Source organism: Neodiprion lecontei, chromosome 7 (genome assembly GCF_021901455.1).
Source record: "Neodiprion lecontei isolate iyNeoLeco1 chromosome 7, iyNeoLeco1.1, whole genome shotgun sequence".
NCBI classification, from domain to species: domain Eukaryota; kingdom Metazoa; phylum Arthropoda; class Insecta; order Hymenoptera; family Diprionidae; genus Neodiprion; species Neodiprion lecontei.
Genome location: NC_060266.1, coordinates 4249958 through 4265726, shown reverse-complemented (window position 1 = coordinate 4265726; position 15769 = coordinate 4249958). Strand labels below are relative to the sequence as shown.

At 36.6% G+C, this 15769-nt stretch overlaps 1 protein-coding gene across 5 annotated transcripts in view; it reads right to left on the bottom strand.

The window, feature by feature from the left end:
- LOC107219348 (hemicentin-2) overlaps positions 1-15769 on the bottom strand; it is a 165580-nt gene that overhangs the window by 9573 nt on the left and 140238 nt on the right. For all 5 annotated transcript variants that reach the window (XM_046744892.1, XM_046744893.1, XM_046744894.1 and 2 more), the window contains 3 exons: positions 5835-5965; positions 2275-2434; positions 1250-1597 (listed from right to left, as the gene is read on the bottom strand). In XM_046744892.1, coding sequence (XP_046600848.1) covers positions 1250-1597; positions 2275-2434; positions 5835-5965 — 639 coding nt within the window. The remainder of the gene's footprint in view (positions 1-1249; positions 1598-2274; positions 2435-5834; positions 5966-15769) is intronic.

Below are 15769 nucleotides of genomic sequence, written 5' to 3'. Positions count from 1 at the left end.
TAAATGTTTAATGAGTAAAAAATCAAAAATATTTATTATTCCTGCTCGATTCGTTGTCGGATTTGCGGATTTAGGCATCATATCCGAAAAGAAGAGTCCGGAATACAAATGATTTATAAATTTTCTTAAAAATAAATACATGAACTGTAATGAACATAATAATTTGTTCATAAAAAATAATAAGAAGGAAAATGTACACGTTTGTTGATAAAACATTGAAAATCCGTTTATTTCCAGAACTAAAAGCTCAAATTAAATAGAGCATGGCAATTTTTCCCGTTCATCATTACGCTGTGAAATCTCGCAAGTTTCAAATTTTTTTCATCGAACCCCTTTTGCATTTTGCAGGTCTTAATTTTGCTCCTTCTGAACTTTGATTGTCGACCGCAAATATTTTCGTTTTTCCGGCTGTTCCAAATATCAGCCGCTCTAAATTTTTTATTTCGTACCGTCAATTTTCCTCTATATCTCCGCATTCCGCGTTTGGACCATTCGGAATGCCGACTGTTACGGAAATACTTTTTCGAACAAGAGATCGTTCGGTTAAATTAACATTCGAGAGAACGATTATTCTACCGGATGATTTATCGAAAATACCAACTTCGTTACGGCGATCATTCGTATTCCGAAGATTTCGGTTCTTCGACCAATCGAGTTTTTTGTCTTTCGGAATTTTTACCCCTGTCCGTTAATATCCAAGTGTTGCAACCCGAACAAAACAACGAAAGAATATTCCGAGCAGTGGCCTTAGAAATTACGCACTGAGAAAAATTGCATTTGTTACAGTAACTAGAAAAATTGAGTAAAACAGGTATCGTTAAAAAAAAAACTGTTTCAATATTGTTGGAATTACGAAAAACGAGGTACGCGTAAACATTTTGCGCTATCGTCGATCCTTTTTTGGTTATTGCAACGCAAAATCAGTTTCTGAGGTTTACTCTACTTTTTTAGTCAAACAAGGCTTTAACGTCAATTTATTCTCGCGCGAGCGTTAAATTTTCGCAACGGTTGCAAGAAAATCTAGCAACAGCGATCGTAATGAGAAAGAATAGCAACGGATACCAGACTTTCCGGTAACGGCTAGAAGACTAATTTTCATTTTCTACCTGGAACTATATTTTGTCGATCGTGGTAAAAAATGAAAATAGTTGAGGACCGAGCGGTAACCGTAACAAAAAATTTCTCTCAGCGCTGATATTCGTAATCGAAATAACGTAAATCCATTGAAGTGGTTACGACGGAAACTGACCTGCGGCGACGACCTGATAAAAGCAGGGCTGTTTTGACTGGCCGACGATGTTTCTGGCCCAGCACCCGAGGGTCCCATAATCCATGTCCGTTGCTGGTGTGTAATTCAGTCTGCTGACGGTTCCCTCGCTGGTGTACTTCGAGGGCGAAAGGTCATTGAGGTCGCCGCTGCTGTTGAAGGTCCAGTGAAACGTGACCGACGTCGGACTCGCCTCGACCTCGCAGACTAATTCTATGGTCTCGTGTTTTAGAGCGCCGTGAAGTTCTTCGGGCACGTTGAAAGGCGGCGGTGTTGCGTTTTGGAATTTAGACGGTACGGAATTCAACACGTGCTTGCAGATCGGCGCAACTACGGAAAAAGGTTTTCGGCTGATTCCTCAGTTTTTTTTTTTTTCAATTTTTTCATTTTTTCAAAATGATGCCCGCATTACTTCCGAATTAAATTCGTAATCGTAAGCTTTTCCCAATAATCCAAGCAATCCAAGTATAAACAAGAAGATAATTATACCGCCGCACGGACTTTTTGTTTTGAATCCGACTGCGAAAATGCAGCAGATTCGATAGATTTTTAATTAATATATTCTTTTAAAAATACACTGTTCAATTTGCACAAATTCGGTGAAACGACAAACTACAGCTAGTTATATTTTATACATGGATATTTTGTTTTGAGTTTTACACTTGATTAAAATGCGGTAGATTCGTGGAATTTTTATTAAATACTTTCATTTGAAAAAGTATAATTTAATCTGGACAAATTCGCTGAAATCGAATTATTTTTTCGATGTCAATTCCGATATTGTTTCATATTTTCGTGAAAATCAGTGTCAGTAATATATGGTTTCACAAAATCGTACAAAAACCAACGTAGCTTAGGAGTCTAATCAATTTCAAAAGTTTGCATTAATTGCCTATTTTGCAATAAGATAAAACAAAATAAAACGAAACTAAACTAAACCGAACGAAACAAAGTAAAACCTCGACGATAATTATTATCCAACTAAAATCTGCACTCTTTCAACTTACACATGACGTTCAGGTTCACGACGTTCGACGTTTCCTTTCCTTCGGTGTTAGCTGCGAGGCATGTATATTTTCCTGCGGACTCTCTCGTTATGCCTTGCAGAACCAACGAATGATCGGATAAAACAATGCCGCCGGATACGTTGTGATGAAGTTCGCCACCCTGAATAAAAACAAAAAGCATTGCAAAAAAAAAAAAAAAAAAAAAAATTAATAAATTCATAACCACAGGAATCAGTATTGTTAAAATTATTACCACCGATGGTGAAAAACCCCTTGAGCACTGTTATATATTGAACTTTGAAACTCGAGAGGTTTTGAAAAAAGAAACAAAAACAAAAAAAAAAAAAAAATTGAAAATCAAAGAAAAATTTCTTGGACCATGATAATTGATTACGATTATTTAAAATTCACACGTGACGTTTAATATCGGTAATTTTCAAACGGATACGTATTATTAATATTCCATTTTGATAATGTTGGAGTGTTTTTCAGCTGACCCATATTTTGTTCGACGAATCCGCGAGAGAATTCCGCCGGTTTTAATCAGCGAGAAAAGTATAACGAAGCTGTCCAATTTTGCTACAAAAGTTGGACGTTCAATGACACGACCGCGGTAAAAGTGAAGGAAACGAGTTTTGCGAAAGGGAAAAGTTATCCTTGGAAAATTACAATGCAACGAGAACGAGAGAGAAAGAGAGAGAGAGAGAGAGAGAGAGAGAAAGCTTAAAAGCTTTGAAAGTGTAATATCACCATGACACAGATTCGTATGTATATATATTCGTAACAAAATAATAATGTTTAATATCTTCGTACCCGAACGATTAAAAAAATTCAACCCCATCAACATCCGAGACACGAATTATTACAGCTCCGAGATTAAATCCCTTTGAACATTAACTCGGCTTGTTATAAGAAGAAAAAAAACAAACAAACAAAAAAACTGATCTCCGGATTGAAACATTTTTTTAATATCCAAAAAATTGACCGCAGACAAAACGTTTCGAATGAGAAATAACATTTTTTTATTCGATCGATACTTCCTGCCGGCTTACGTTTTCGTTTTATAAATATTGAATGTAGAAAAAAAAAAAGAACTGAACAACATTCCGATTGCCCGAGACAAAATTACATTTCTCAAATCTGTACTGTGAGAAAAATAGTAATAATAATAATAATAATCAACTATCAAACTGATTGAAAAGCCTGAACGCACGAATATTGCGTGAGGCTGATATTTTCATCCCTAAAATACGACCGATCATTTCAAATTTGTGCGTACATACGATAAATCCGTACGATATTTATTCGTGCGCGAAATTTTTCACAAAATATCTCGCAAGTTTGACGCGATGCGAAAATTGTCGATGCGAAAGTTGTAAATATTCGTAATTATGATGAAAATACATATATATATATTTTTTTATCTCTTAAATATAGATGTTATTTTTATCAAACGATATTTGATGATATTTGAAAAATTGTCAGAGCTAAATTTTGATTTTTACAGCGTCAAGTTGGATTTGGAATCGAAGGCGCAACGCGTTTGTAAATTTTGAACTAATCGCGAGAAGCGCGATAAATACGTTATACATCGTTATCGTTATTATTATTATAAATCACCCTCTTAGAAATGCAGATTCTTGCATTACTTTCATCGATAAGAGTTCCCAGTTATCTGCCGGATTACCGGATGAAACTCGATGAGGCAAAAGGGGTGGAAAATAAACGAGTTTAATATCCGGTTAACAGTAAAAAACAATTCCTTGAAGCCTTTTGTTCGAGGCCCAACTTTGTCCCATTCTCCAAAGCTGCCGGGGGTTAATTCAGTGGAAACTGAGATTACACGGGAATGAAGTTATTGCCAAAAATATACATACATACATATATATATACGTATATATATATATTTATGCAATACCGTCGTGTTTCTGTATTACAACTTCGCACATAACCGATGCTTAACGATTCCTTCATCGTCGACTAAGCACTTTTATCTGAAGCCTGATTTCATTCTACATTAATGAGAATACGGAAGTTCGGCAGAAGTTTGATCCTTAAATTTTTTTCATTCTTTAGCAAGAGAAAAAAAAAAAAAAGAAAAGCACACAAACGTGTCTCGGAGTAACGAGTTTTGAAATAATTTTTAAATGACTTAGTAAAAAACGTTAGAATAATTGCAGTGGAGTTTATGAATATTTTTGATAACCGTCTTCCATGTTTTTTTTTTTTTGTTTTTTTAAGAATAAAACAACGAAGAGTCAGAGACCGGAATTCGATGTCAAGTTTCGTTGTTACAAATAATTCGTAAAATTCGTAAATTGTAAAAATTATCTCTTCATTTTTTGCCCGCACGCACAGACCGACAATAGATTCGATAAATTTCTCACGTCCGGTTTGTAAGGTATTTAAATTTGCTTCAGACTCGAAAAGCTCGAAAAGCATCGAATGCCAGGGTATATTTCATTTCGAATGAATATTTTATGAGGGTGAGAAAATTGACTGCATGATAACCGGTTGAGGTGGAGACACGACGCCCGTTATATCGTACAATAGGCAGGCTCTGTGTTACTACGCTTTTCCTGCTTTTTTTTTTTCTTTTTTTTTTTCGTCCCGGCCTCGAATTTTTCAGATCTCGATACTCACCCGGTAATTTATTACCTCAGGCGTTGTTGCGCGGATTTGTTTTCGCTCCCCGTTCGCGTTCTGCATATTCATAGATACGATGTTTGATAGTAATTTTCTATTCTGATCGCGAACCGCAGACGGTAAACAGCCGTGATAAATTTATAAGTCCCACGGAATATCTTACGAGGTATTATGCTTTGAAAATGGATAAGATTTGAGGGTTGAATCTTTTACGTTCCATCAATTTTATACCATATTTTTTCTACTCGCACATTTTCGCCATCTCGATCAATCCGTTAATTCTTGAATTACGAATTTTCGATGATTCACATCTGTAGTCGATAAAAAAAATTTGGCGTTCTAAAAATCATCAAATTTACCAAATAACATATCTACAAACATTAGTTCGAGTTTATAGTCGGTATAATACTCAAACAAGTTGGTAAATTTTATGAGCTGTCGCTTGTTCTTTTTTTTATTACTTTTTTTTTTTTATTCAACGTCTCTTCGTATTCGAATTCATTTATCAAGTGTGAAAAAAAAGTTGCAGCTCAAATTGTTTCAAAAATTTGTAAGTCGAGAAGACATTGGGACGAATATTTCGAAAACAATGCTCCTTTCGGAACGTGAAACAAAATGAAGCAAGTCCGAATTTTACGTTAAATTCTTATCTGATGTAAAAAATGATTGTTGAAACATAAGGAAAAATAAATTCAGATTACGTATTATCGAAATTAAATATACGAAATAATTCCTCGCGCACTGTTTCTTTTTTTGTTCTTGCCTTTTCTCGTTTTTAAAGCAAGTCCGCAGTTATGTTATTATTTTTCTTTATTTTTACTGACAATGAGCGAGTAAAACTTAAATTTCGATATTACGACGATCGTTATTCATCACGAATAATAGCGAATGAAATGGGAAGATTTGATACTCACCTCGTGAAACCATACAAGTTTATGGCTTCTCGGATTCGCCCTGACATTGCATTCGAAATAAACGTCATCGCCTTCTTTAATCTCCTCCGGTTTCAAAGAGGATCCCATTCTGAGTGAAACGATCGGTGTAACTGCAATGGAAAACGTTGAAGTGCGTTAGTTCGATTGGAGAAAGGACGATTTGCGGAAAAACACAATACGTGTCGCGTTTCAATGGCAAATAAAAAAAAACGTAAAACTTCACATTAATTTAGGAACAACGTGAATCGTAGTATAGATATTTTTCAAAGTGTTGTAATACAGGAGAGCTTTTACAATGTATATATATATATATATATATATATATATATATATATATGTACCTATATATAACGCATATTTTGGCGAAGAATGTATTGATCGAATTCTGTGCTCTTAAAGGGCCGAATAGATTTTCATTTTAGAAAGTGTTTTACGTAAATTCCCAAATCTCTTTGTCAAATATGAAGTAAAATTCATAAATCTGAAAAAAGAAAACTGTGTCGACACACTGTGAGAGAAATTTTTAGTTCCGGTTATCGCTGAGTCCTTAGTTTTTTCAACGATACCTGTTTTACCGAATTTTTCGACTTGCTAGAACAAATAAAATTTTTCTCAATGTATCCTTGAAGGATATAGAAATGAGAGAAAGAAAATGTTACGTTATGTTAACTTAAATATCGTTTCATTTCGCAACGCGAATTCTCGTTCCGACCAAATTTCGTGAGTAAGGTAACATTTTTTTTTTTTACGATATTTGTGACAAAACTCGAGAAATTCTTTCTCCGGATGTTACGTACAGAGATTTGCGAATAATTTCAGTGAAATCGAAGCAGACCGAATAAGGGATTTTCCGCCTTTGAGGCGGTTAATATTTATGGCGATTTTTATTACCCTGAAAAATGTTCACCGCAAGTTTTCAACGGTCGTATAAAATCCGGAGACTTATGTAAATTACTACCCTGCATCCGTCTATCGCCATGCGACCGGTCCAGCTTCTGGTTAAGGAGCCATTACACGAGGGGAGGACGTATCGCTCTGATTTCGGATTATCTCCGGAAAGGAGCTCATAAAATAGGAGCAAACGTTCTCGGGTATTTTAAAATTACAAGATAGCACGCGGCGAAATGTTACGCAAGGCGGGCAGAGCTCACGCTTTATTACTTTTTCGTCGTGACAGCGCGAGGGGTGAAAAGAGCCGGAGTATTTCTTGAAATTTGTTTATCTTTGACAAGCCACGGTTTTTCAATCCCTCTTCCTTCGTCCCCCCGCGCACGTTTCTCGTAAGAAAGTTAATTTTAGCGAGAGAAATAAAAAAAAATTAAATAAAAATCGTCGAACGACGCGAATTCTGAGATAAAAGCTGTTTTTTCGTCCAGCTTTTCATATCCGTTTCAAATTAAATATTCTCGGTATAATTATAATTTTGAATTCCTTGGAAATAACTTTATTACACACACGAGTAAAAGTGACGAGGTGAATTCTTTGGTCGGAAGACTATTATCCAAAAATTAACGCGTTGAGAGTGAAATTGTTATATTCGTTCAATGGTAAAAAAATGACAAACTACTTCAATCTCGTTTTTTTTTCTTTCGACAAACGTTATCGGAACCAGTCTTATTCTTCGACTATAATTGCTTGGTTAGCTACTTTGAAATTTGCGGAACTCGTGCGTACCAGAGTTTCGAGTAAAGCCTCGCAAGTTTTCCGAAAGTACATCGGAGGGTAATGTAACAGGTACAATGTCGAAGGTGTGCTCAGTAGGAGTCCGGCACACATGGAGGTCCGATTCATCTGCTGACCCAGCATTCCATCTCTGGGATAGCAACTAACAAACCAAACAATGGTCCACCACAGCCAGACTTGCACACCGCATTAACGATCACTTGTTTAACCAAGTTTCCAGTCAAGTATGCTGAGCCAAAGTCCGTTAAATAAACCTCGTTCAACTATACCGGAGACCGCCAACACCGGACCGAATTCCCAACGTAAGTTTGCTCCGCGGATGCTTGCAGCCAACTTCGAAGCCTACACCGCAGACTTTGTCCGCACTTGTTGATCGTCCGAACTTTGGATGAAATTAATGTTATACCAGCGTGTGAAACATCGGTTTTCCACATCATCGATGAAAACTCGAAACAAAGTCTTTCCAACACTTCAACAGCCAAGCCTCTTTCCCATAAAAAAGAATCATTTCATTTTATACAAAATTTTTGAAATATTACACATTCTGAAAATAGAGATTTTCTGTTTTCATGCCTGAATAAAAAGTTTTTCAAATTCAAAATATTCAGTGAAAACTTTTCTTGAGAGTGCGTTACTGTTTGTGAAATTAGTTAAAAACTTTCACATTGAAATTGAAGAAGATATTTTTTTAAACAACTCTTTCGCCCATGTAAATGTTATGCTACAATGGCAATTAGAGGGTTGAAAATATCGCAAATCATTCATCTATAATGTTCGAAAAAATTACCGATTTTTAAGATTTTTTTTCACAGGGATGACTAACTAACAAAGGGATCGGATTGTTGGTATTTTATTATTAAGTGTATATTGAACTTCTTTTTTAGAAGTTTTCATTAGAAAATATCTAATACTAACAAAAATGTTAGGCCTTGGCTTTAACGACTAATAAAAAAATTCACCCACCATCGTGGCATTGGTAATAATTTATTGTAGATAGTAAAGAAACGGGACAAAAAAAAATCAAATAAATTGTCAGATACAACGATAGCTACATTTTTAGAAAATATTGATAAAATTTTGTTTTTTATCTTCAGATAACCCTTCACCGTTATATCAACGACGCAACGGCGTGGAAGTTTTTTTTTATCAGTCGTTAGGTCGAAGCCCATATCTTTGTTAATTAGAAAAATTTTCCAACAAAAATTCACATGTAAGACAAATTTAATATACACTTGATAAAAAATACGAAGAATATTCGATCCCTTTGTTAATTGTTTCTCGCTGTGAAAAAAATTTCTTAAAAATCTGTTATATTTTCTCGGGCGTCGGAGTGACCTTCACCCTTGAAACAAAAAAATCCCCCGTCGAAAATTTGAACACGAGAGGAATAATTTTGTCAGAGAACGAACGTTGATGAAAATATCTCAAATACGAATCCAGTATTTAATTGATGTGGAGAACGTCGATCGGAATAATCGAGGAAAAGGCCCGGGGCGTTTCGAGAGGTGGAAACAAGAGAGGAAATATACCTAATAGGTGTATATGTATATATATATATATATATATGTATATATATATGTACGAGGTGAGGATTTGTAAGTTTAATGGAAAGTAAAGTACCGGATTCTATTGCGATCCATTTCGTACATTCACGGCTACTTAAACCCGCGTTAACTCGAGAGATAATCGACATTCCCGACGTAACGTTTCCTCCAATTTTTTTTTTTTTTTTTCTAACCACCGCGGAATCCTTGCTTGCCGTGTTGATTCGTTGGACTGTAAGAGAAACGAAGAGAGCTGCTGGACGTCAATTATTCTCTCCCTCTCTCTCTCTCTTAAAATTAACCGCCCGGTCCGTCGTCCCTCGATCGTTGATTTGTAATTCCGCGGGTAGAAAGGATGAGAATATTTTATATTTAATCCTCGTAGAGTTTTCTTCGCCCTTGCCATTAACCGGGAAATCTAACACAGGAAACGCGAAGGGTTGTTTATCAATTAACGAACTTACACCCCCGGCATTCGTTACGAATTCACAACGAGGCTTTTGCATCGCGAAGCTCACTTTCGACATTATTTACTCGACCGTAATTAACATCTTCGAGCTTACGTATTACTGCCTTGGTATGTAATTAGACATTAAATCAGATTTACGCTATTCAAGCTTTCCGAAAATTCATCATCGTTCGAAAATTATTCGCAAAGTAATCGAATCGAATAACGCAAGTTATCGAATTGAAATTCCAATAATGAGATCAAAATCAGAAAAAAAAGAAATAAATAAAAAACACTGTGAGTTTAGAAAATTGTCAAATACAATTTCACTGAATTAAAAACCTAACGATTGATCTCAATCCGTAATTTCAAGATAAACGCTTTTCTCACCAGGCTTGTCACATATTCAGTTCCAAATTTTTTTGACCAGATAAATAATTCTGAAGTTGACTCGGGTGAAATTTTATGAAGAGTGACATAATTAGAGTAGTTTTTTTTTTTTGTTTTTTTTTTTTTTACAACGTGTATACGCAAACGATAAAAATCAGTTTCGAGGTGTTCGAATCGTGGCGTTTTTGACATCACTTGGCTGCAGCGTCGATTTTGAATCGTCTTTTGGCACCAATAAGAGCCAATTCCGGCGGTGATAAATATGGTTGGTGAGTAGCGTCTACCGGGTCAGCAAATATGCTGGCTTGCGCTACGGGAGACGATTTTCCCGCATCGAACAAATCCATTCGTCTTCCGCGAGAAGGTGGAACCTATCATCGGGAAGTATTGAAAGTCAATAGAGCTAGAATTGTATAAGACGTTCGCCATAGCCGAGGGACAGATGCACGGACTCAACGAGTACAGCTCGGAGATCGGATCTCCAATATCGCAAATATTTCACACCGTCGGGATGAAATTCGCTCCGCGGGATGCAGTCGCTTGGTTTCTTCTCCTCGCCTTTTCTACTCCAAGGATAATTCACGAAGGCGTGCGAAATCGCGATGAAAAAATAATAATATAACGAATAAAAAGCAGAACGGTACGTGGAAATGGTAAATTATGCAATAAGTGCGTAAAATTCGATTTTACGCACGGTATCGAAAAGTGACACGTTACGCACTAATAACAGTGCGTAAAATAGAATTTTACGCATAGTTTGTTGAAAATGATATTATTATTTTCAAGTTCAAGTTCGGTGCTTTTGATATTAATAAAGATACGGTATCTCGTTTGAAATTACGCAAGTCCGATGTAACGAATTGCAATCGACTTTTTTTTTGTAATCGGAGGTAAATTTCGGCTTTTAACGATTGAATCGGTGTTGTTTCTCCTTTTTAGAAAGCGGAATAATGGAACGATTGAGCAAAGAATCGGCAAATGTATTTGCAGCAAGTGGAAGCTGCTTTCGAGCGAATCTCGAGCCTCTCAACTTTCGGTAATAACCAGTGTAGTGTATGGGCGGTGATGAATGACATCATCCCGTACAGCTGTTGAAGTAATTTCCCGTTTTCCCCAGTTTCCTCCGAGTTAACGATCGTTATGGTTTATACCAGTCGAAGAAAACAGGACCAACGTTTATTCCCTCGGAATGAAGTTTCATCATCTCGGATTATATTGCTTTTTTCATCGTACTTAATTCCGGGAATATTAGAGAATTGAACGTGTTCTCGACGCGAAATCAATTAAGAACATCGATGCACAAAATCGAGACGAATCTCTTCCACCGATTTCCTTAAATGAAACTGAAAAATGGCGAATATGAGCTTTTTACGAGTTATTTGATTCCCATGTACGAGTGGACGAAACGGAAAAGTTTTTTTGATGATTTATACTTTCATTTAAAATATTTTTCAATTTCAGGTGAAAATATTCCTCTCATCTTTCACTTATTATATCGAACAGGTACTTAGGAAGTAAGAAAATGACAATAATTGATACTTTAATCACATAAATTGATATCGCATCGCATCGTTCATGGGAGTAAAAAAAAAAAAGAAAAACCGATCGTGAGGAAAAATAATCGTCTCGGTTGATCGATCAAGTTTGAAAAATAATCTGTTCAATTGAAAATCGATTATTTCTGGTAATTCCTATCGTTTAATACCTATTGGCTAATTCAACCCCGAACCTCATCCAAGATTTCCGCTACTCGAAATTCCGGGGGTAAAATCAGGCTCTGGGTTTGCGGTGCTTTCGGCGCAAGCTCTAAACACCGTTGTTTTTCCCTCCGGCGACTGGATGAGGAAGGTGCGTCGTAGTTGGATGATTAACGATTACAAACGGGACAAAATCGGCGATACGAAAGCTCGGACAAAAAGCTGGCGGCTCGGGGAAGAGAAGAAAAGGGGGGTGGGATGAGGAGGCATTAAGTGCGTGTATAACCAACAACACAAACGGGCGTGACTGTCGACTTTAATCTATGGGCTCATGCGGTGTGAAACAGGTCCGATACCGTGGCTCGAGCTTTGAGCTTTCCGCTTTTTGCACCGGCTGAACGTGTCCAAACACCCTATCCGTGGGATTTCTTTTCCCTCACGGTGTCCTCTCGAATATCCTGAAAACTGCTAATTCCCGCCTCGGCGATGCTGATGTAATACCGGGCGCGGCTAAAAAGAGTTTAATTAAAATATTCCCCCCTCCGATTTTCTCCGCTCTCGTCGATGACACCGCTTTATCTATTATTACTCGCCAAAATTATCGTCCGGTGATAATTGGCCAAGTGATTGATTGATTCCTGCCTTTCCGAACGCTTTCTCGGAGGCGTTTCTTCATTTTTCTTCTTGTTCAGTTTTAGCAAAAATTTCGAGAGAGGATAAAATGTTTAAAAAAATTTCGGGTGTACGTTGTTTGGGCTAATTATGAAACAATATTTCAAGTTAAGTAAATTCTATCGACGTCAGAGTAAAAGATTTTCAATCTCCAGCTTGAGTGTTTCAAGGTAGAATGTGGAAAAAAAAAAAACGATTGCAAGTGTAAATTGGCTGAATAATTGAACTAATGGCTTAAAAAATTTGCTTCCAAGCTGGTGTACACCGATGATAAATCGACCGTTGGGTAACAGTGCGTTGAATAAGCTAGACTCGCGAACAGCATCAGCCCAAAGTAGTTAGCCTAGAATGAATAACAAGACTTTGGCTGGGGTTCGGTAGACACGAAATCGCGACGTACATTCGTCGAAGACGGCAAAGCGGGGATTTCAAGCAGCGTGGGAGGCTGAAAATCCGGGTGTATATTATACGTGGTGCGAGAGAGGTTCGGGCGTTTCAGTAAAGTTTGATTGGAAACCGCGTCTATGGCAATAACTCAGTTTGGAGCGAGGTTTGGTCGTTCCTCGTCGTCGTCACGCAGCATGACTTTAGATCCTCTCGTCTGACTTCTGGCGGAATATGAAATTGGCGAAGGAACCGAATCAAAGGTAGGCAGGCAGGTATAACATCTCTACGGGGACGAATCACTCGCCTGAATAATGATTTAAATTAAACGTCCTTTCTGAAAATCGTTTACAACTTTCACCGCTACACAGACAATAAACATAATTGGACACATGAATTGTCCATAATCTGCGCTGATAAATAATTGTTGATAAAAAAAAAATTCCGACTTTCGTTAAGTGAAATCGCATCAAGTTTTTTTTTTTTTTTGTTTTGTACTTTACTGCGTTCTTTTTTTTTATTGGTTTTTTTTTTTTTTTTACTTTTCATCAGCAGGCTCGGTACGTGATAAAGATTAGATCGATATATTTGTACTTCGTGTGTATAATATTTGCACAAAATGAGATTATACTGGATATTTGCAGAATATAATACCTCGCAGGCTCCGCATATTGTTCAAACAGACGACGTTGTATTCATTGCAAATTCTCCTCCATGCAGACCCTAAGCTTGTGTTCGTGAAAGGTAAAAAAAAAAAAAAAAGGGAAAAAAAAGGAAAAATTGATTTTCGCAATGCATCGGGTGGTCTCTCAATTCTCACCGAGAGTTAAATTTCTTCAGCGAAATTCCTTTCTCGTTCGGTAAACTATCTGCATATTTTTATGGCAAAGTTGAGCGACTTGGAAAAATGAAGAAGAAAAAAGTTGCAATCGATATTCGGTGCAGCAGTTTAATTACGGATGTTAATTTCGTCACGGGATTATTTTTACAGATTCGATATTTCTGAAATAATTATATTCGTCAGCTGTTAAAGATCTATTTGTGAATAAAAAATATGTATAATACTGAAATTGCCATTTATTTATATAATTATAATATTGATTATGATCGACGTATCTCGATATTGAATTGCCTTTTAAAATCTGTTTCAATGAAACTGTATAAAAAATAGTCTTTTGTAAAAAAAAAAGACGATCGTTGAACAACGCCAAACAAAACTTGTACAATTTTAAAACTATTTGAAATAAAACATGCTTACTGATATTCGAGCTTTCGCTTTTAAATTCCATCAACGTTTGTTTTTACAATTTTCGCGAGATTATCTTCGCGTCTCACGATCTTAACAATATCTGAAACAGTTTTCAACGCACATGTATACCTGTCGTAATAAAACTAGTAACAATAAAAAGCATCGATGCGACGGCTAACAAAAGTTCTCAATTTATTTCGCGTTGCAGCAGAACGCCGAGCAATAACGCGATACGTGAATTATTCATGGAAGGTATGAGGCAGCGGCTAACGAAACGAGTATAGGTATGTATGCTTATAATCACCGACAGTGTGATAATACTTTTACAACGGCCATAAAACGGCGCCGTTCACGCGATTCTGCGGCTAGTTCTAATTAGTTCGTAGAGAAGTTGCGGTGTCACGGAAAAGCTGGATACCAGCTTTTATCTCCATTGGGGAGGTTTTTGAAACGTGGAAATTACAGCCGAGAGAAATAAAGAGAGAGAGAGAGAGAGAGAGGGAGAGAGAGAGGTCCGAAGCCCGGCAGTCGGTGGCTTTCTACTATTGTACATACTATAGTTATACCTACAGGGTGTCGGTTTAAAAAAAAATATATATACTCGAACACATCGAAAACTGAGGATTAAATTGAAAAATGTTTTGGGGCAAAAGTTGTTGTACACGAAGGAGGACATCGGATGAGCATCCCAGTTTTTGGGCCAGGGGCATCTGCTGGGGTCATTGAGACCCAATTTTTGATATTCAAAGAGAATCTTCTATTACATTATTGCTCTTTTTTTTATTTCTCATTGAAAAGTTAGTAACTTTTAATCCTAGTAATTTTTTTTTTTTTTGTTTTCGTGTTCGAACAGGCCCAAAACGTTACTCGAGGTTTTCTCGTGAAAAGAATAGCTACTGACTTGTCAATGAAAAATAAGAAAAAGCAATGAAAAAATGAGAGGCTCAGTTTGAAGAATAAAAGTTGGGCCTCAATGGGCCCGACAGAGGCCCCGGTCCCAAAAACTGGGATGCTCATCCGATGTACTCCTTCATATACGACAACTTTTTTACCGAAATACTTTTCAATTTAATGCTTACAATTAGTTTTCGACATATTTGAGCATATTTTTAAAAACGGGACACCCTGTATACGTTATTGTTACGTACACAACGGCACCCTTTAAGCCAGCTTCTTTTATTCTGAAATCATGCCCCGCACGGCTCGCGTAAAGTCTGAGCTTTGCACGTGGGCTTTCCCGTCAAGGGATAAAAGCTCACCGACGAAATTAATAAAACTCCAGTCGTCGAGAGTGCGCCTCGAAAGACTTAATTTTTTTTTACTCTCTCTCTCTCTCTTCATATTTGCGCTTTTTACAATCTTCGAAAACTGGGCAACACTTATTTCCTGCTCACGTATCACTCAAAATTTTACGCGGACAGGTTTTATTCGACTCTTCGACTGACCGGAAGTACAATTCATACTAAATAACAACAGATTCAAATATTTAATAAACTAATTCCTTACTTTAAAATTTATTCGTCGATTCAATAATTCGTTTCAACTGATTTGAGCGGGATTCATTTACGAAAAGGTAAACTGCTTTTGTTTTATCAAAATTGGAACAATCATACGAATTTGGCATTAACACAAGCTTTATTCGCTAAAATTCGTACTTTACTTTATTGAGTTGTTGATTTCGGAACCCGTTTTTTTTTTTTTTTTTTTGGACCAAAAATATAAAAGCTATCGTGAATATTTGTAGCAAAATACAAAAGAGAGAACAAAAATAGAGACGGAAATATCTACAAATTTGGCAGTTTGTACAAGGTTCAAGAAATATTACCAAAGTGGAAAAACTTGCGCGA